At 42.4% G+C, this 18,942-nt stretch overlaps 2 protein-coding genes across 3 annotated transcripts; one reads left to right on the forward strand and one right to left on the reverse strand.

Moving 5' to 3' along the window:
• Positions 1-2,157: 2,157 nt before the first annotated feature.
• On the forward strand, positions 2,158-11,063 carry minpp1b (multiple inositol-polyphosphate phosphatase 1b). The gene is made up of 7 exons (XM_015962483.3): positions 2,158-2,662; positions 3,588-3,779; positions 3,862-4,062; positions 5,205-5,302; positions 5,468-5,598; positions 5,679-5,812; positions 10,593-11,063. Exons 1-7 carry the CDS (start codon positions 2,257-2,259, stop codon positions 10,844-10,846), a joined length of 1,416 nt encoding a protein of 471 aa, XP_015817969.1. The 5' UTR covers positions 2,158-2,256; the 3' UTR covers positions 10,847-11,063.
• A 1,468-nt stretch (positions 11,064-12,531) lies between these two features.
• atad1b (ATPase family AAA domain containing 1b) lies at positions 12,532-17,933 on the reverse strand. Of its 2 annotated transcripts, none has more exons than XM_015962485.3 (9): positions 17,815-17,933; positions 16,971-17,166; positions 16,638-16,736; positions 16,047-16,167; positions 14,988-15,188; positions 14,412-14,608; positions 14,265-14,315; positions 13,486-13,616; positions 12,532-13,409 (listed from the first exon to the last, which is right to left on the reverse strand). In XM_015962485.3, the coding sequence occupies exons 2-9, from the start codon at positions 17,142-17,144 to the stop codon at positions 13,289-13,291; spliced, it is 1,095 nt and encodes a 364-aa protein (XP_015817971.1). In that variant the 5' UTR covers positions 17,145-17,166; positions 17,815-17,933; the 3' UTR covers positions 12,532-13,288. The 2 variants fall into 2 exon arrangements, with proteins under 2 accessions (XP_015817971.1, XP_015817972.1); XM_015962486.3 differs by having other exon boundaries at positions 16,971-17,162; positions 17,815-17,924.
• Positions 17,934-18,942: the final 1,009 nt, after the last annotated feature.

Genomic DNA, 18,942 nt, shown 5'->3' on the forward strand with positions numbered 1-18,942 from the left:
ATGCTTAAGTCCATTCAACTTAGAGCTGTTTAAATGAGTAGGGAGACTGTGCTTTATTTTTAGATCAGAATTCTTACATTTTACTTTACTTATTTAAACTATGAACATTTTTAAATAACTTCTTAAACTTCTAAGTCAGTGCTTCTTTTTTAAGTCTGTTTATATCCAAATCCAGATTGCTGTTTAAACCACCCAAACTTTGCTCTATATAAGAAAATCAGCAAGAAAACATGAAGCCAAAAAGGCTGAAACTTGCAAGAAAAAACAGAACATTTAGATTTCACGGAAGAAAATGGTCATGTGTGGTTTATTTAAATAATGCTACAGCCTAACTGAAACCAAACCAACCCACAATACATTTATACTCACTTGCAACTTTAAGACGACCACAGTAAAACCAAAACACAGCCACAAAGCAGAACTATTTTTGTCCTACTGCATCAATATCATCAGGTTTTTCAGCTCAGATAAAACCTAATCAGCCTCTACACTTACTGATCATTGTTCCAGCTGTGGCACTGACGTTTTCCCTTCACAATAAAAGTCTGATGCTACTGTGTCTTAATCAGGCGGAGGCTGAAGACCTTACAGAGGACTAGTCAGCACATCACAGAGGACACCCAAGTTCAGGACATCTGGAGCTGCCACTCAAAGCTGAATTCATTAACCTCCTCTGTTAATTAAATTAAAGACATGTCAGATTCAATTAACAGCAATTAAAGAGCAGTGAGTGTTTTAATCAGGTGTGATGGACCGAGCCGAGCCAGGAAACTGAGGGTTCGCTTGTCTACTGCCTGTCCGACCAAGTCCAGGGATCAAATAACTTCCCTAGTGTCCAACAACTAATAGAAATATTACATTACTTTTCCTTTAGTTCTTCGTTCTTTCAATCTGAGCTCTGATTTATCCTTTAGCCACCACATTGGATAGTTTGGTGTTATTTTGTGTTTATTACCTGATTGAAATGGGTTTGTAGATTTTGTGTTTCTGGATCTACGCACAGAATGGACCGTCCAAGGTCCTTAACACATGACCTATATTGGCTCCTTTGTGCAAGGAGGAACAGGACAAGTTCTTTCCACAGATGAGAGCAGGTTCACTCCGATCTCATGCGATAGGTGTGTTAGTGGGTTAATGTTAGTCAGGGGAGGCATATCCTCCACCGTGGGATGCATAGACCATCCTGACTGGCCTCAAACTTTCCAGGAGTTCAGTGACGCCCTGGTCAAGATCTGGGAGGAGATACTCGAGGACACCATCTATCAGCTCATAAAGAGGATGTGTGACATCCTTTTGTTATTAAAATGTCCCCAATTCTTTTTTCTTTTTTTTTTTTTTCAAATAAAATATGATGCTTTCAAAGTGTTCTTTTAAATTTCTTAGCAGTTTCCTGTATTGTTGTTAGGTAGGCTACGTAATTCTAAATTCTAAAAGTAAACGTGAGCGCAGCTCTGCATGATGACCTTTTCCCCCCTGCTGGACAGAAGCTGTCTGTTCTGATGCAATGTTTGGTTCAATAAAGCAGGCCAGCCTGGGAACTTTCTGTTGAGCGTTGTCTCCCCCTAGTGAACAGAATTGTTTACTGCAGATGGAGGACAGAAGACGTGAAGGCTGTATCAGGCCTGCTGCCCTTACACATATTTAACCCTAAACAAGTAAACAACAAAACCAGGGCAGAACATATGCATGTATACAATATGTATACAATAATCCACCCACTGATCTGAGGTCGAACCATGATGTTACACGACATACTTGTAGTTAAAGGTTTCAGTCTTTTTCTTATCTAAAAGTTAGAGAGCAACTAACCAATAAGATTTTTTATCATAAATAACCTTAAATACGAGATAACAAGGAGATAGAACCACTGCACACCTAATATGAAACATAAGCAGAAAAGGAGAGGGGGTGTTCAGATTAGGTTTTCGCTTCATGTCATATTTAACCACTAGGTGGCAGTATGTCACAAAGTCGTTGTTTAATTACTGACAATAAAATGGAAGAAAAAGCGCTCACGTTTTTTTATTTTTTGTTTGTTTGTTTGTTTTGTTTTGGGGTTTGTTTGTTTTTTACATTAAATTGAACTATTTCCGTCTCTGCTAACATGCCTAGTTTTGGTCTGTTTGGTCTGTGTATAATATGGTATCGAAAAACGTTTGCCATTCTGGGTCATTACGTCACAAAACCCGGAACATAAACAAGCAAACGAAGGCGGTGGGTTGAAGTTCGGTTTGATGAAGTCCTTCTCCAGCTGATATGTTCCCCGTTTTTACACCCACACACCGACTGCTTCTGGCGGCTCTCACCTTGGTTCCGACCCGCCTCTTGTGCTCCTCGTCGGCGGTACCAAACATCCCGAACATCGCCGTTTACTTCGGAACTAAGAGCCGCTACGAGGAGGTGAACCCGCACCTGCTGCAAGACGTGTTATCTGTGAACGCGTCCGCGTTGAGACCTCCACCCGGCGAGAGCTGCTACCCGGTCCATCTGACCGCTGTCATCAGGCATGGCAGCCGGTTCCCGACCGTCAAGAACATCCGCAGGATCCACAAGTTGAGCGAGCTGATCCGCAAAGACGCCTCCAAATCTTCGGAGGGCTCTGTCGGCTGGTTGCGGGAGCTCCGGAGCAGCTGGGAGCCGTGGTACACCGAGGAGATGGACGGTGAGATCACGGAAACCGGTCCTGACCCGGACTGATGAGGTCTCATCTGGGCCAAGATCGGTCATCAGATTTTAATTAGATTTATTTGGTCATGTTACCTATAATTATGACAGTCTATTGCGGTGGTTTTCTAAGCCATGTGACAGGTTTCTGTTTTCCTCATATTATTGTTTTTTTTTTTTTTTTTTTTTTTGCTCTTAGAAAGGATCGATTTTGTGAAATGTGTTAGAATAATTCTTATTTCTGTAAAATAATTCAGAAATTTTCTTTTTATAAAGTCCATATGCCTGTTTTTAATAGGACTTAAGATTTGTTGAACTTTGCCAGTAGATTATCTTGGAATTGTTCCTTATTGTTATTACTGTTGAAGAAAATAAACCTTTTTTATAACTTTTTGTAGGGGTCATGGGACCTTTGAATTGTTTTTTTTTTTAAGTTGATTTCTTGACATGGCGGCTCAGTGGTTAGAGCTGTTGCCTTGTAGCAAGAAGGTCCTGGGTTCGCTTCCCAGCCTGGGATCTTTCTGCATGGAGTTTGCATGTTCTCCCTGTGCATGCGTGGGTTCTCTCCGGGTACTCCGGCTTCCTCCCACAGTCCAAAAACATGACTGTTAGGTTGATCGGTCTGTCTAAATTGTCCTTAGGTGTGTGTGTGTGTGTGCATGATAGTTTATCCTGTGTGTCTCTGTGTTGCCCTGCGATGGACTAGCTCTCTGTCCAGGGTGTACCCCGTCTGATTGCCCGTTGACCGCTGGAGATAGGCACCAGCCCCCACGCGACCCTACTTGGACAAAGCGGGTTCAGAAGATGGATGGATGTCTTAACACAATGTTTTTTCCTAATAACTTGCCTAGTGGTCTAAACGAAAACAGGGAATGTTTTGTTGCTGTTCAGATAAATATGTGCCCATTGCTCCTCCTCCTCAGGTCAGCTGGTGATGAAGGGCAGGGATGACCTTCGTTTCCTTGCCAGAAGACTGGCCACCTTGTTTCCATCCCTCCTATCAGAGGAGAACATGAGGAAGGGGAAGATTCGCTTTGCGAGCAGCTCCAAGCATCGCTGTGTGAACAGCATGGAGGCCTTCCAAGATGGTCTGCACCAGCACTGGAGTCACCAAGGTGATGCCCCCTGCACCCTAAAGGCTTTGTGGGAAGCAAACATGTTCCTGACCTTTGACTTCTCTTACCTCTGCTTCTACAGACAGCCCTCCTGTATACAGACATGAGGTGGATGATGAGCTGATGCGTTTCTTTGACCGTTGCCATGGTTTCGTGGAGGGTGTAGAAAACAATCGCACGGCACTGATAGAGGTAGAGAAGTTCAAACACGGCGAGGAGATGGAGGCACTGAGGAGGAGGACGGCTGAGAAGCTGGGCCTTCATTTTCATCGTCTCACACCAGGTGAAACATGACAATTATTTATTAACTTATATTTATTTCAGAGGATAAACCCCTTGAGATGTGCCATCTTGTTTTTGAGAGGGTTCTCTATTATGAGTTTTAAAAAAACAGAAGAATCAAGCAAGTTGTAATTTGTAAAAAAAAAAAAAGGGGGGGGGGGGGGAAATGACAACGCTTTAAAAAAGACAAGAATGTCATACTAACACACACGCGCACACACACACACACACACACCAACATTTACACATCACTCTCACAATGCACCCAAAGAAAAAGCAACAATAAACTATCTCACTTTGGAATAAGTGAACAGAAAGGAAATCAATCCAATATGGGCTCCAGACATGCTAAAGAATGGGAACAAATATTCAAAAGATGCACATAAATATTATTACAAAATTTTCTAAAAGAAATAATCATGCAAATATGAACGTCACAATTGTTCCAATCTAATGGGGCTTTGACACAAAGCAATTTTCACAATTTCCCTTCGAAAACGAGAAGCAACTAAATGATTGACATAATATTATGTATTTAATACACAGGATAATAAGAAAGGTAAGTCTCTGTTGTATTTCAGCAGATTGCAGTGTAGGATTGCACAGAACAGATTAGCACAGCTAGCACTGGTTCCAGTGATGATGTGTTCAGGGACACTCAGAAATACAGAAGTTAAAGGTTTTTGGAGAGGATTGATTCATAATCTTTATAATAAGAATCACGATTCAGACGTGAATGGGTTTTTTTTTCTTGGTAATTGGCGTAAAATCTGCTGTATAAGACTGCGGTGTAGTTTAAGAGCTGAAATATTCCTCACAAACAACTTAAATTAGGTCTTTGATTTATTGAGGACAAGTTAATTACGCAACAGCTGGTGCAGCAATTTGTTAAAATCATGTTGAAGGGACACCAGTAATTCAGTAATATTGGGTATGGAGCAGTAAACAGTTGTGTGTCAGCCTCAGAACAGAACAGGTTGAGCAACACATGAGACGGACCCATTCCCACAGTCCAGACGTGTCCTCAAAGGTCCAACACAAAACACGCCCATAATGCAGACATGTCCTCTGGAGACAGACATGTCCTCTGGAGACAGACATGTCCTCACTTTAACAGTGTTTGTTCTTTCATGGCTCCTGTAGACTTGGTGGAAGCTGCCTTCTTTTTGTGCACCTACGAGCTGTCCATCAAGTCCCTCCATTCACCGTGGTGCTTCTTGTTTGATGAGAGTGATGCAAAGGTACAACAGCAATAGATTGTTGAATAATATTTACGACATAAATGTAAAATCAAGTCAGTACAAATGGTATAAAGCATTTATAGAAGAGTGGAAAAGCGATGTTTCTTTTCTGATCAGAATCAATGGACATGCTTTGGGTTACTTCTCCCTGCTGTTTGTCTGCAGGTGCTGGAGTACAAATCGGACCTAAAGAACTTCTGGAAGCGCTCTTATGGTCATGTGATCAACAGCTTATCCAGCTGTCCTCTTTTCCATCACATCTTCAGAACACTGGATAAAGCCGGTCGTCCTCGCAGGTGGGTGAGCTCCTGACTGATCAGTCAGCGGCAGGATCTCACTGACTGATCAGTGACTGATGCTGATCCTGAACCTTCAGGTCCACCGAGGCAGCTCCAGAACCAGCCTCTATCCTCATTGGACACGCTGAGACGCTCCTCCCTCTTGTCTCCCTGCTGGGACTGTACAAGGATCAGACTCCACCCACGGCCAGCAACTATCACTCGCAGCATGGTAAGAAGCCCCGCCCCTTCCAGCATTCGATCAGGGAAGAAGCTTTGAGAAAAATCTTCTGAGTATTTGTGGACAAGCTGCCTTAAAATATCTAAAAAATAATCTGAAATCAAACAAAACACGATTATATTTAGAACCACGATGTTACAAATTATCGTAAAAAAAAACAAGCAAAAGCAAGAACTGAATCTTGAAAAAATACTGCAAAAATATTTATTAGGTAATAAAGTAGAGATTTCTGGAAATGAAAATAAAAATATGAAATTATAAAATTATTATTTTATTAATATCATTGGGTTAGGATAGTTATTGCATAAAATTACTAGTAACATTATTGTACAATAAAGATTACTTATAAACTTTATAGATCTTGAAGGAGTGGAACACTGAAATATTTTTTTTATTATTATTCTGAGTATAATCAAGAGAATCTGAGTTTTTCATGCAGGCTTAACATGAAGATGGTCTCCTACACCTATCTCCTGAATTAGCTTCTGATAGAAAATAGACGGTGAAACTCTAGGATTGGAAAATCCTGACAGATCTACGTCACCCTATCACTTAGCATTCATGGACTCACCCATCTTTACTAATGACAGAAAAGGCTGTTGTTGGTTTAGCGTCCAGGAAACAGCAGATAACGTTTCTGCTAGCAGAAACTAACTGTTAGCATTAGCAACTCGACCATACGGCAGAACTCCTGTTATTTGTGGAGATGTTGCAGAGCAAACTGAGTCAGTGGTAGAGTCGTGTTTTGCTGTTATCCAATCTGAAGCAAGATCTCCCAATCCTGCTGTTTGAAGCTCAGATGTGATGGGGCTCACTTCTAGTTCCTGGAGATAGTGCACCAGTGTTTTCCCCCCCAGAGTTTGACCTACAAGGCATTCATTCCTACTATAGAGACCATTGCAAATGTATTGAATAAACAAGTGTTCCACATCTTTTAAAAATATATAGGACCATAACCATTCAAATATTGGGGTATTTTGTTAAGAAAATGCAACAAACATCAAGGAAAATAAAACTCTCAAGAAGTCTTTAAATTTGTTATGAAACCCCTGAAATAGAGGGCTGTATTGGGATTGGGTCCCACCGGGTCCCACGGGACCCAACACAAATCTCGTGAGAGCGGGCGGTGTGATTTTTGCTGCAGGCGGGAACGGTCAGCTAAAAGAAACAGTGTAGGATCGGGATGAGTATGATGGAGTCGGCAACTGATGTTAAAAAGAAGCTGAAACAAGGTCTTTATGACACAAAAACCAAGCAAGGCAAGTCAGAAAGCTGCTTTTCAAGGATAAACCACTTCTCCCTGCACACATTTGACACCTTTTTTTCGAATGGCGAAGAAAGAGCGAACCTCAGAAATTCAACAGAGCTCCGATTAGTCCCGGATATTATAAAAATTTACAACAACTTAGGAACGAGTGCGAGACCGCTATGAGAAAGATTAATCCTGATTTCTATCTCATTTTCAGAATCCCCAATCCCACTCTCAAATATCAGATTGGTGGTGAAATTGAATTTAGATTTGCAGCGCCTTTGGCGTGTATGCTAGGTTTTAATGTGGAGGAGTGGCTGACACCTGAAGCGTCATGCAGCAATAAACGGGTCAAATCAGTGCCTCATCCCCCCGATTTAACCGGCGATCTATTCAGACATAGTGACCGAGCAGTTGGTGGGTGATGTGTATGCCCCGTTATTACGTACGGTGAAAGTTGAAGGTACCTTTGGGAACACAATCACTCATGTGTTTAACCCTGTGGATTACATCCCCGTCTCTACGAATCTTGCAAACGAAAAATGATTTATCACCTGCAGAGAAATGACCCCAACCGATTTATTAATTATTACGTAACTCAGGCCGGTCAAGGTCTCCCGGGTTTTAGCGGCGTTCCTTATATATACGGGCGCGCCTTTGGTTCGATATTTTCAAGACTCTTCATATTTATATCACCTTTTGTTAAAAAAGGATTTGCTTTGGCGAAGACGCAAGGCTACGACTGGGATCGCGTCAGATGTGTTGACGTAAGCTGTCAGCAAACTCACTGAGCCTAATGCCCAGGAGGGATCAGGGCTCATGGTTCTGTCAAGGCGAGTCCGGAAAACACCCCCCGGCAGGCGTGAAAAGGGATCTACTTCACAAAACGACCGGCGCTTAAAAGCCGCAGTTACAAAACGCAAGCAAAAGAGGAAGAAGTATCAACAGCAAGGCTCCAACATTTTCTAATCAAGTCACTGCTTCACAGTAAATCATCAGAATGCACACTGAGCGAATTGGACCTCTTCACCGTTCCCACGACGCAACTGTCTATCGAAGATAAGATCTACAGCGAAATTTTACCCATAGCAGCGCTGACGGATAATGGACCTGTAGAATTTTTTGTCCCAAGGAAAGGCAAAAATTATTTAGATTTAAACACCACGCTTCTGTTTTTACGTGTGAAAATCACCAATGATGATATAACTCCCCTGGTTGATGGAGGGCCACTGCTCTGATTAATTATCCTATAAACACAATTTTCTCACAATGCGACGTGATCCTCGGTGACCGCCTGATTTCTCAATCCAGCGCGACGCATCCCTACAGCGCAATTATTGAAACTGTGGTGAACTATTCTGAAGAAAGTTTGCAATCTCAGTTCAGCGCCTGCTTATTTTTCAAAGGCACGGCAGATGCGCATGATTCCATCATTATAAACAATGGGCCCAATAGAGGTCTTAATCAGCGAGCAATTTTTACAGAAAACTCCAGAGAGGTGTACCTGATAGGGCCTCTCCATTCCAATATATTTTTCTGTGAAAGACTTATTTTAAACCCGGTTGATCTCAGAATTAAGCTGACAAGAGCCAACAATGCTTTCTGCCTGATGGGGGCGCGTGACTCCACCTCCGCCTGAAACTGCTGGGTGCTTCGCATTATGTGAAAAAAGTTAATATTTCACCCACCGTACGTTTGGGTCACAAATCTGCCTTGTATTCCCTTTCACGTGTTACTGTGAAAACTTACTCGATTCCACAAAATTCGAGGATATGTAGTCTGGAGAACCTCTTTCTCGGAGCTATCTCTAAATATATATTACTGGGATTAGTGGATCATGAGGCCTATTCAGGCAGAAGAGAACTTTCTCAGTTTAATTTTCGCCACATGAATGTGGAATACCTTGCGTTGTGCAGAGACGGCAAATAGATCCCATCAAAAGCATTCCAGCCAACTTTTGATCAAAGAACATCCGTCAGAGAATTTTATAATCTGTTTACAGCCACCTCCATACATTTGAAAGGTTTGCCTCTTGCGATTAACAGGATAGATTATCAACAAGGCTATACGTTGTTTGCCTTCAATCTGAACTCTGCGGATGACGTAGAGGCTTTGTCTCCTGTTGCTAATGGCAACTTGAGAATGGAAATGTGCTTCTGCACCCCGCTGAGGGAGACGGCTACACTCATTGTGTATGCATGCTACAAATCCTTTCTCGAGATAAACTCAAAGAGAGAGGTGTTGGTTGATTATTATTGATGGATAATCATGAACTGCACGGAATAATATCAAGCCTGCTGGGAGATCATCTTTTTTCGGGCGTGTTTGCCTCTGATCAGCTGTCTACAATCCCGAAAAACATACAGCTCCCGGCCTATTTTGTGGTAAACACCCATCCGGCTCATTTACCATTTTTTCTTCAGGCACTCGAGGAGTACAGACGCTTTCCTCTTTCGCTGCCTTATCATTTTTTCCCAAGGCTCTTTGTCCTGTCTGCCCACAGAGCGCCTCTCTGGATTTCTTCTGAAAAATTCTGTTTTACTAACCATGGATTTGATAAACTGGTCATTCAATGTGATCGATAAGATTTTTTCAACAATGAGAATGGAGCAGGGGGCTCCCACATGTCCACAGGGGACACACCCGGTGGGATATATGTTGGATTCCTGGAAGAAGTGGAAGATCATATGCCTCTGCCAGCTGTCCATTGAGGACATCGAAGACGTGCGGATATTTGGCCTGATGATTACTGGATTTCTCCCGATTGTAGTGGGAGGATATCTGGTTTTCTGGAAATTTGGGAAGACGGGAGCGATTGAAGGGCGACCCGCACCCACGGAAAGCACCGTCCGTGTGGAGACTTCTCAGACTGGGATGTTACTCGAGGTGAATCGTAAGCTGGACAATGTTCTAGCTGCGATACCGGTATTAGTGCGCAAAATGGATGTCATCTCGGAGAGAGTCACCGGACGGTATGGACAGGTTTAAAAACCCAAAATTGGCTTCACTGAAGGACTGTAAATGATCAGTTTAAAGACTGAAGGCAGAGAGGAAAATTATCTTAGCCTGACCCAAACAAATTCTTGTTATCTGAATCTGACACCCTGGTAGCCTTGAGCTGCAAGCAACTAAAACCCACCCGAAGGAATGCAGACAGATGCTGTGACCCCCCCCCCCCCCCCTGCCTTCGGATTGGTGGACTTCAGCCTGGCGAGGTCATCAACTGTAGGAGTCAATGTACTCTTTGCTTCTCCCAAGATCTCCCTCCCACCTGTGACTGTACAGTAAATGAGCGCACGAATAATATAGCTGAATTGTTGCTGAAATATTTTAATGATGTGTGAAGATTTCTATTTTGAATTGCATTAGAGTTAATCAATTTCCCTCTGGGATTAATAAAGTATTATCGAATTGAATTGAATTGAATTGAATTGAATTGAGGATGTGTGTGAGGTCAGCCAGAGTGTGCTGAGATGTCTGTCTCCTACAGTTTGAGGCTTTTGACAGCACTTCTCTTTGCAGGGAGAAGTTTCCGGACCAGCCGGATTGTCCCGTATGCTGCCAACCTGCTCTTTGTGTTATATGACTGTCAGCGCGGTCCGCGGCTGCAGCTGCTAGTCAACGAGAAGCCCGAGCACTTCCCGGGCCTGCATACCCAGAATGCACCACTCTACCGGGATGTTCGGGCCACCTACCGCCACCTGCTAGATGGATGTGACTTTGACAAAGAGTGTGAGGGAAGGGCTCAGGGCCGGGGCCCCAACACTGAGCTCTAACCCATTGAGCTTACCTGTCCTTCTTCACCACAGCCTTAATTCCCCTGCTGAGCAATCCTGCACAGTCAATGTCCAATCCGAGACCACCTCGGCCAGGCTGCTGTCTAAGCTCAGAATGTTTTGAGATATTTTGTCACTGATGTGAGAAATAAGTTCATCTTGTTTGATGGGTAATGCTTCGTCATGGTGATTCTGTTTAATTTTGGGACAAATGCTGAGTTTTGTGCGGGTTTATTTAGATATTCATCAGCTCAAAATGAACAAGTTCATCCTGAAGGAAACGACAAAACATCTGGTCGTTGCAAATGTTCTGTCAGGGCATCTCAGCCGTCAGACCAACAGCAGCTGTTTCATCACATTTCTGGGCTCTAAAAAATGTTTTCACTCGACAAATATTTCAGTAACACCCTGTAAAGTTCACAATAACCCCTTAAAATACAAAAGAAAATCCTGATGAATGCATTTGGATTCCGAATTTCACATTTTAATTCTTAAAATATGATTATGAAAACTTTTGGAAATTTTTCATTTTAAAGAAATGGAATTTGTTAAAGAAAATCTTTCAAACTTGTGAACTTTTTGTAAAATATTGAAGATGCCTAAAAATATGTCTAATTGATCAATTTCAAAAATTATAAAATAACTTTAGAATATCAAAAATATAAATAGAAAAGGGACATAGAAAAAAATGAGTGGTATCTGGGATATCTTTAATATTTAAAAATCGTAAAATATTTTATTATATATTAGAAAATTTGGGAAAAGTTGAATTTTTTGTGGTTTTTCATTTTCTGTGTGATTTATGCATCCTGAGCGGAGAACGTTTCATCAGAAGGACTTTTACCAAAATCAGACATGTCTCTTGCTGAAATGTTTGGGCAAACTGACAGTTAAGCTTTACTGAAACATTTAATTTGATTCAGTCAGGCAAAAGCTTTACGTTGACTTTTTTTTATAATAATCATGATTTTCTGCTAAAAACTTTTTTATTCCCCCTCATGATGAATCTTGATTAAAGCCAAAAATTGTGCATTTCTACATCCGTTTTCCTGCTCTGCTTGAATCTTGTGCATTTAGGGTAGTTCTTTTGGTGCATGTTTAATTTTCTTGGTGCCAAATAGTTTAACTGGTGCTTTTTTGTTTTCCAAATGTTTCTAAATAAAAGCTTTAATGAAGTGGTTTTGCTCCAGTGACGAATCAAATGTGTCATGAAAAGTTACAAGTTGACAAAGTTCTCATCAGAACTTCCCGTGCCATTTTTTTCTGTTACTCTGAGTGTTATTCTATTATTCTACAGAATTCCTAGAATAGACATTGTTTTTGAACCAGAATACTGATCAAAAAGCAGATTTCATTTTCAGCTCCTCATTATTTGAAGTTTGAAACAGAAATTCATATTAATAAAATCTTCACAAGGGCTCACCTGATGACTCCACCCAAGCTGTGACCACCTGTAAATTATTGAAATGATGATGTCATCAGTCATTGTGTTGTTTGAACAAGTTTATTACAACTTTCCCTCACAGCCCACAAAAAAACCCAAACTTGCAGCAGTTGATCGGACAAGAAGTTCAGTCTTTTGTCCAACTTTTCAATAAACAACTTATCTCAGTTTTTTATCATTCTAATCTGTTTTGTGATGAGGTTTCAAACAGTAACTAAAAACAAAATATGTCAACAAAATATTCAGTTTCATGTTTGTTTTTTAATGCTTCAAAACAAACATGAGCCAATGTTTGAAAACATTCCCCCCAAAATAAACAGACAGAAAAATGTAAATAAACACCAAACTTTGGTGAAAAATAAACTGTTCCTCAAATATGAAACCATCAGATATTTTCTGGCCCCTTTCAGGAAACATTTTTAAAAAATTATGTAAATGCATAAAAACAAAAATAATGACACTCAAAATGACATGTTTGTTATAAATGCATTAAAATATGAGGAAGCTGAGCCTCCATTCTGTATTAAAATCAAAAATGTGTTTGTTTCTCATTAATTCATATTCCAGTTTAATCTGAACAATACTTTAGGAACTCTGAAGATTTGTGTGTGTTTCTAGAAAAATGAATTTCATACATGTCCGACAATGATCAGATTATTGATTTTAACTAAAGAGGATTTCCACAATAAGGGCTTCTCTGAAAGTTTTCAGGTCAAAGGTGTTGTCATAGCCGCAGGAGCTGATGGGTGATAGGACATCCCAGCCGTGCGTTCCAGCAGAACGTCTTTGTTGGATCAGAATGCTAAAGTCTGAGCCAGCAGAGGTGCAGCAGTAAAACTCATCCCCTCAGGAACATCAGGTTCAAACACCCCACCCTCATTGTTGGAGGAAGAGATGGGATGTAGAGTTTCAATTAAAGCATCAATGAGAGACAGTGGCACATGCTCAGTGTGTTTCCACACAGGTAGAGATGCAAAAGGGTCATGTGACCCATGTGTTCAGTCCAGAGCGGCATGCAGCAATATGCCAGGACCACCAGCTGATTTGGACTGCTTCATTTTGGAGGCAGCGGCCTGCAGGTCAAGCTGACCGATGGGACGAATGGCTTCCTCTGGCTCGCTGAGAGAGAGGACATGTCAACACACAATCTCAAACCCAACAGGTGTGTGTGCGTACAGGTGATCTTCAAGCTTACCTGTCACTCTGGTTGTGGACAAAATCTCTGACACATAGCAAGGCAGCATCACGGCACATTTCTCTTAGGTCACTTCCTGAGAATCCATCTGTTTCCTTGGCAATGTCTCTGAGGTTGACAGATGAGTCCACCTGAAGGAAGAGGTAATCAGATTCCAACTCATTGATAACTCATTGGGTTACACATGGTAAAGATGTTTCTGTGGAGTAAGGGGCCGTGATATACTCTCTGTTTGACGATGCAAACGTGTTTAAAATGGCTGCCACGCGTTACTTGCATTGATTTGAAGTGTTGTTTGTGAGGCATCCCCCGAAATTAACGTGACGCGACCAAACACTGCAATATACGAGTAACCAGTAGGTGGAGTCGACTAAATGTGTGAGACACACTCACCATGGTGACCCCGTCTCTGGTTTAGAGGTCTTTCATACCATCTTCGATATCGCTGCGGTCTCTTTTTCTGTTGTGAACTCAAAATTAACCAGTTACTGATCTTTTCTATTGATGTCATTTTTTTTTTTTTTGGTTGTACCCACAAGCCCGGTTCTCTGTCCGGTCTGAGTAGTCTAGTGTGCCCTTTAGTGGAGCCCCCCCAATACTACGTGCCGTGCAGCAGCATGTAGGTGAACACAGACGCAGCCTGCTGCCAGCGCCAACGCGAGGTCAAGTAGCAAGCATATCACGGCCCTAACACTTCGCCTAGACTGATGACACAAACAGAAGATTTGGGCAAGCTGATCCAGAATCGGGTGAGCAGGGTTTGATTGTACTAAACTTACGCTTTCATTCTCCAAAATCAGTCTGAGGATCTGCTCTCGCTGCTTTGCGATCTATCAAAACAGAAAACACAGCCTCAGCACCATGCTGCAGCAATGAGAATATGCAAAGTGTGTGTGTGTGTGCATGTGTGAGAGTGCGATACATACAGGCTGGTTGATGTGGAACCTGGTGGGCATCCTTCTCAGGATGGCAGAGTCCAGGTCCTGAGGACGATTGGTGGCTCCCATGATGATAACCTGACAGTGGTGGTCTGTGTCTAGTCCGTCCCACAGACTCATGAACTGGGCCTTCATCATGGCCGTGGCCTCATGGTCCGAGCTGGAGCGACTCCTCAGGAATGAGTCTGTTCACAAAACACAGTTACACCTGCTGGACTTGTGCAGAAACTGCAGTAACCAACTACACTAATTTAGGCCACACCCACCAGGCACAGACCACACCCCTGACTACTGGGTGCCTCCATCAAGTCTCTGGAAATTCATGTGTTTTAAGGTCAATCTTATGAACAGCACAGGGATTCTTTCTCTCAGTGGATGACAGTGCGGTCTGGTCACATGATGCCGCTGTCAGAAACTCAGGATTTTTTTAAGCAGCAGCATCTCACAGCCACATTAAAAAGCTGTTTAATGTAATATGAATGAGCAGATTTTCTCTAACAAACTGAAACCTGACAGCTGTTCGTTTTCATCATCAGTGTGAGTGTGCATGTGTGAGCTCCTCACCAATCTCATCAATGAAGATGATGGCCGGCTGCAGTTTAATAGCCAGTGAGAACACAGCAGCAGCCAGCTTCTGCGACTCTCCGTACCATTTATCCGTCAGCGTGCTCGGCTGAAGGTTGATGAAGCGAAATTCCGCCTCCTTTGCTGTTGCCTTGGCAATCAGTGTTTTACCGCATCCAGGGGGGCCATAGAGCAACACACCTATAAACATGACGACAGGAAGAGGTTAAGAAAGGAGTTCTCTCCTTTATGTCAGTTGTTTTTTATTCTTTGACATATTTTCAAATGTTAAAACAGAAACATTTACATGATACTTAAGACTTTAAATGTTGCAGCAGTGTTTACATGTTTAAATTATGAAGAGTTCACATGGAAAGGCAGGAAAAAAGATTTTCTAACACCATCAAACAGTTTTTATCTCCACAGCATCTTCATCGATTCATTCACAGCTTCTATGAAATCAGCCAACTAAAACCCTGAAACCTTCACATATTTCATTCATCTGTCCACATAATCAAGAAGCAAAATGGGTCATGATCCATTTGAGAACAACTTTGCTCACACAGTGTTGTTTTTTTTCCCCTTTCAGCAACAACAGTCTGCACATACTTGTACAGGTGCTGGTCATAAATTTAGAATATCATCACAAAGTTGATTTATTTCAGTAATTCCATTCAAAAAGTGACACTTGCATATTAGAATCATTCATTACACAAAGACTGATATCTTTCAAATGTTTTTTTCTTTTAATTTTGAAGATTTTAATCAACGACTGATAAAAATCATTGCTAAAGAGGCTGGCTGTTTACATAGCTGTGTCCAAGCACATTAACAAAGAGGTGAAGGGAAAGGAAAGGAACGTCCGCTTCATACACACACACACACACACACACACCCGCAGTCACGGACGAGCAACGGAACTCAAAAGTTATACACCTATACACCAAGCGCCTGACACCCCCCCCCCCCCCCCCCCAACTGTCATTTGTTTAACTGTATATTTACTAATTAAAAAGACCTGACTGCAGGCACACAGGAAACAGGTGCTTGACCTCTAACCTTTGGGAGGCTGCAGCAGTCTGGATTTCTGGAACAGGTGTCTTTTCTGAACAGGTAGGATCACGGTCTCCTTCAGTTCAGTGATGACATCATCCAGACCTGCGATGTCTCTCCAGGCAATCTATGACAGTTTGATGGAAGAATCTATTCATTCAGCAGTTTTTACTTGCTGGGTAATTGACAAATATGCAATAATGACCACTTGTGTTCTCAGGGAGGTTTGTGTTTTACGACAGCTAGAAATGTTTCTCTGTTTTATGATGGCTTAGCTAAATCCTTTTGTCTGTTGCCCAGAGGTTCCGCCCCAAAAGGCAGGAGGAGTAATCTGCTTCTTCATTTATAGCAGGTAACCGCCAGTGTCTGGCTGAGAGAGGAAGTTAGTTTATTGTCCACCCCTTTTTCTTTTCTTTTCCCTATAAGCAGACATGTGATCTGTGACATCAGACTTATAGTCAGATGTAATGTAATCCGTCTCTGTGTGCAGGTATAGTTTATAAAACATGTTCTGATGAATTATTTAACCGTAACTCTCAAGATTTTTTTTAACCATCCATCATCTGCTGTGTGTTTGTGAGAATGAGGAGGAGTCACCTGCATGCTGAGTGGATCTACCAGGTGAGCAGCAATGCTCATCTCATACTCAGACAGTTTAACATTTTTCACTCCGATCTGACGCATCAGCTTCTCGGCCTGTGGGGCACAAATCACATGATCAGAACCAAGTGGTCAGGACCAGATGGACTCAAATCAGACTGGATCTGACTTAGGCTCCCTATGGGGGAGCCAAGTTTGGAACCTGTAACCTTCTTGTGCGAGGCAACAGTGCTGGCAACTGTGCTATTGTGCAGCCAACTTAGGATTTAGATCAAGTTAAACCCGCATCTTTTTGGGAATCAAGTCTGTGAAGAAACACGCTGATCTCACCTGCTTCTGAGCCTCCATCTTCTGCTTCCTTGTGGGGTCAATGGCATCCACCATCCACTTGATGGTGAAGTAGGTGACAGCTCCGAATATTGTGAGGCGGAAGAGCAAGCCAATGACCTCGTTCCTGCCCAGGGGACGGGTGATGTTTTCAGCAGGCACCTCCTTCAGAACCATCTTCACTTTCACTGGTTTCTGACTGACACACACACACACACACACACACACACACACACACACACACACACACACACACACACACTAAAACTTAGTGTAGGAGTCAAAAAAATGATTTCGTTTGACTTATTCGTGTTTTTAAGCAAGAAGCAGGTGATGCTTAAATGATCCAGACCCTCTCTAACTTCTTTACATATAAAAACTTGAAGAGTTGGTAAAAAATATGTCCACCGACGAGAACCCAGAACTTCTCCAAGCAGAGTTTAAAGACAGATGATAGTGTTTCGGGTCCCACCTTGACTGACAGCTCTGTCTGACCGACAGCAGGTGACGCAGCCCTAAGGGTCCACTTCTGAAACCGAGTCTGGGAGGATGCTAGCTGCCTGTGCTGTTGGATTACTTCACGGTATCCTACCAGCTACTTTATATTCAGGAGTGTGTACCCCGGGGCCCAGAGGATCCTCGGGCCACACGTCCGGGTATGATGTGAGATGGATAAAACAGAAAGTGATGTAATGTTAGCTGTTAGCTTGACCTTCGTGTTACCGGTTGTTACTGAACGGCTCACTGCTAAAAAATACACACGGACCACCACATCGCAGCGCCACCGAGCCCGGGACAACCGGTAGAAGACAGTGCCGAGGACACCTCGTGTCTCCCGGTAACTCACCTGTTCCTGTTAACACCAGCAACTGCTTTTTCTCTGCTTTGCACGATTTGAGCCCGGTGTCTTCTGCTTCTGCAGCAAGGTGCGGACGTCTTCTTCTCTGTTTCATTCTCGTCCAGCCAACTTACAGCGCCCCTGGTGAAGGAATTGCGGCACAGCACCACTTCTGAAAAAAAAAATTCTGGGGAATTAATTAGAAAATACTCATCATTCCGCAAAATGCCCCAATAAATGTCCATTTAGAATAGTTGATTGAAGTTAAACACCTACACTGATCATTAATTACGAAACATTTCATTAATACTGGACCATCATACCTCACCAACAGGCCACAGGCTGCACACATGTACGTCTGAGGTGGTTGTGTGCAGTAAGGGAGCTCTGCAGGGTACGGTGCTCTCGCCCCTTCTATTAACCTCCTACACCTCAGCCTTCACCTACAACACCAGCAGCTGTCACCTCCTGAAGTTCTCTGATGACTTGGCCATTGTCGGCTGTGTGTGTTTTTATTTATTTTAAAAAAAAATTGGGGGGGGGGGGGGGGGGGGTTTAACCTGGAGTACAGGTGAGTCATCGTGGACTTTGTGGATAGAAAATAAGTTTTAGATCTTTACCTGTGGCACCACCGACTCTGTGGAATATGTTTCCTATCTCTATTAGGCAGGCGTCATCTGTTGCCATTTTTAAAAAGCTACTGAAAACTTACTTTTACTCGACAGCTTTTACTATTTCTTGATTACTTGGTAGTCATGTTTTTTATCATTTCATATGTCTGATTTTTTAATGTTTTATACGTCTATGTTCAGCACTTTGGGCAACATTGTTGCATTTAAATGTGACATACAAATAACCTTGATTTGATTTGATTCTGGTGTAACCGTAACCAACTTTGCTTAAACACCACTAAAACAAAGGAAATGGTGATTGACTTCCAGAGAAACACTCCTTCTCCAGTAAACATCCATGGTGTAGACATTGAGGAGGTGGATATCTGGGTGTTCACCTCAACAGCAAACTGAACTGGTCCAACCAACACAGATTCTCTGTATAAGAAGGGACAAAGCTTCCTCCACCACCTGAGGAGGATGAGGTCCTTTGGAGTTATTCCAATCGGCTAAAATCCTTTTATCC

This window comes from Nothobranchius furzeri, chromosome 16 (assembly GCF_043380555.1).
Source record: "Nothobranchius furzeri strain GRZ-AD chromosome 16, NfurGRZ-RIMD1, whole genome shotgun sequence".
In the NCBI taxonomy this organism is placed as follows: Eukaryota; Metazoa; Chordata; class Actinopteri; order Cyprinodontiformes; family Nothobranchiidae; genus Nothobranchius; species Nothobranchius furzeri.

Coding starts and splice junctions, on each gene's coding strand:
- minpp1b (XM_015962483.3), top strand. CDS start 2,257: ATGTTCCCCGTTTTTACACCCACACACCGACTGCTTCTGGCGGCTCTC. Junction 2,663..3,587: donor GTACACCGAGGAGATGGACG/GTGAGATCACGG, acceptor CCTCCTCCTCAG/GTCAGCTGGTGATGAAGGGC. Junction 5,303..5,467: donor TTGATGAGAGTGATGCAAAG/GTACAACAGCAA, acceptor GTTTGTCTGCAG/GTGCTGGAGTACAAATCGGA.
- atad1b (XM_015962485.3), bottom strand. CDS start 17,144: ATGGTTCTGAAGGAGGTGCCTGCTGAAAACATCACCCGTCCCCTGGGC. Junction 16,737..16,970: donor AGATGGAGGCTCAGAAGCAG/GTGAGATCAGCG, acceptor TGTGCCCCACAG/GCCGAGAAGCTGATGCGTCA. Junction 14,609..14,987: donor CATCTTCATTGATGAGATTG/GTGAGGAGCTCA, acceptor TTTTGTGAACAG/ACTCATTCCTGAGGAGTCGC.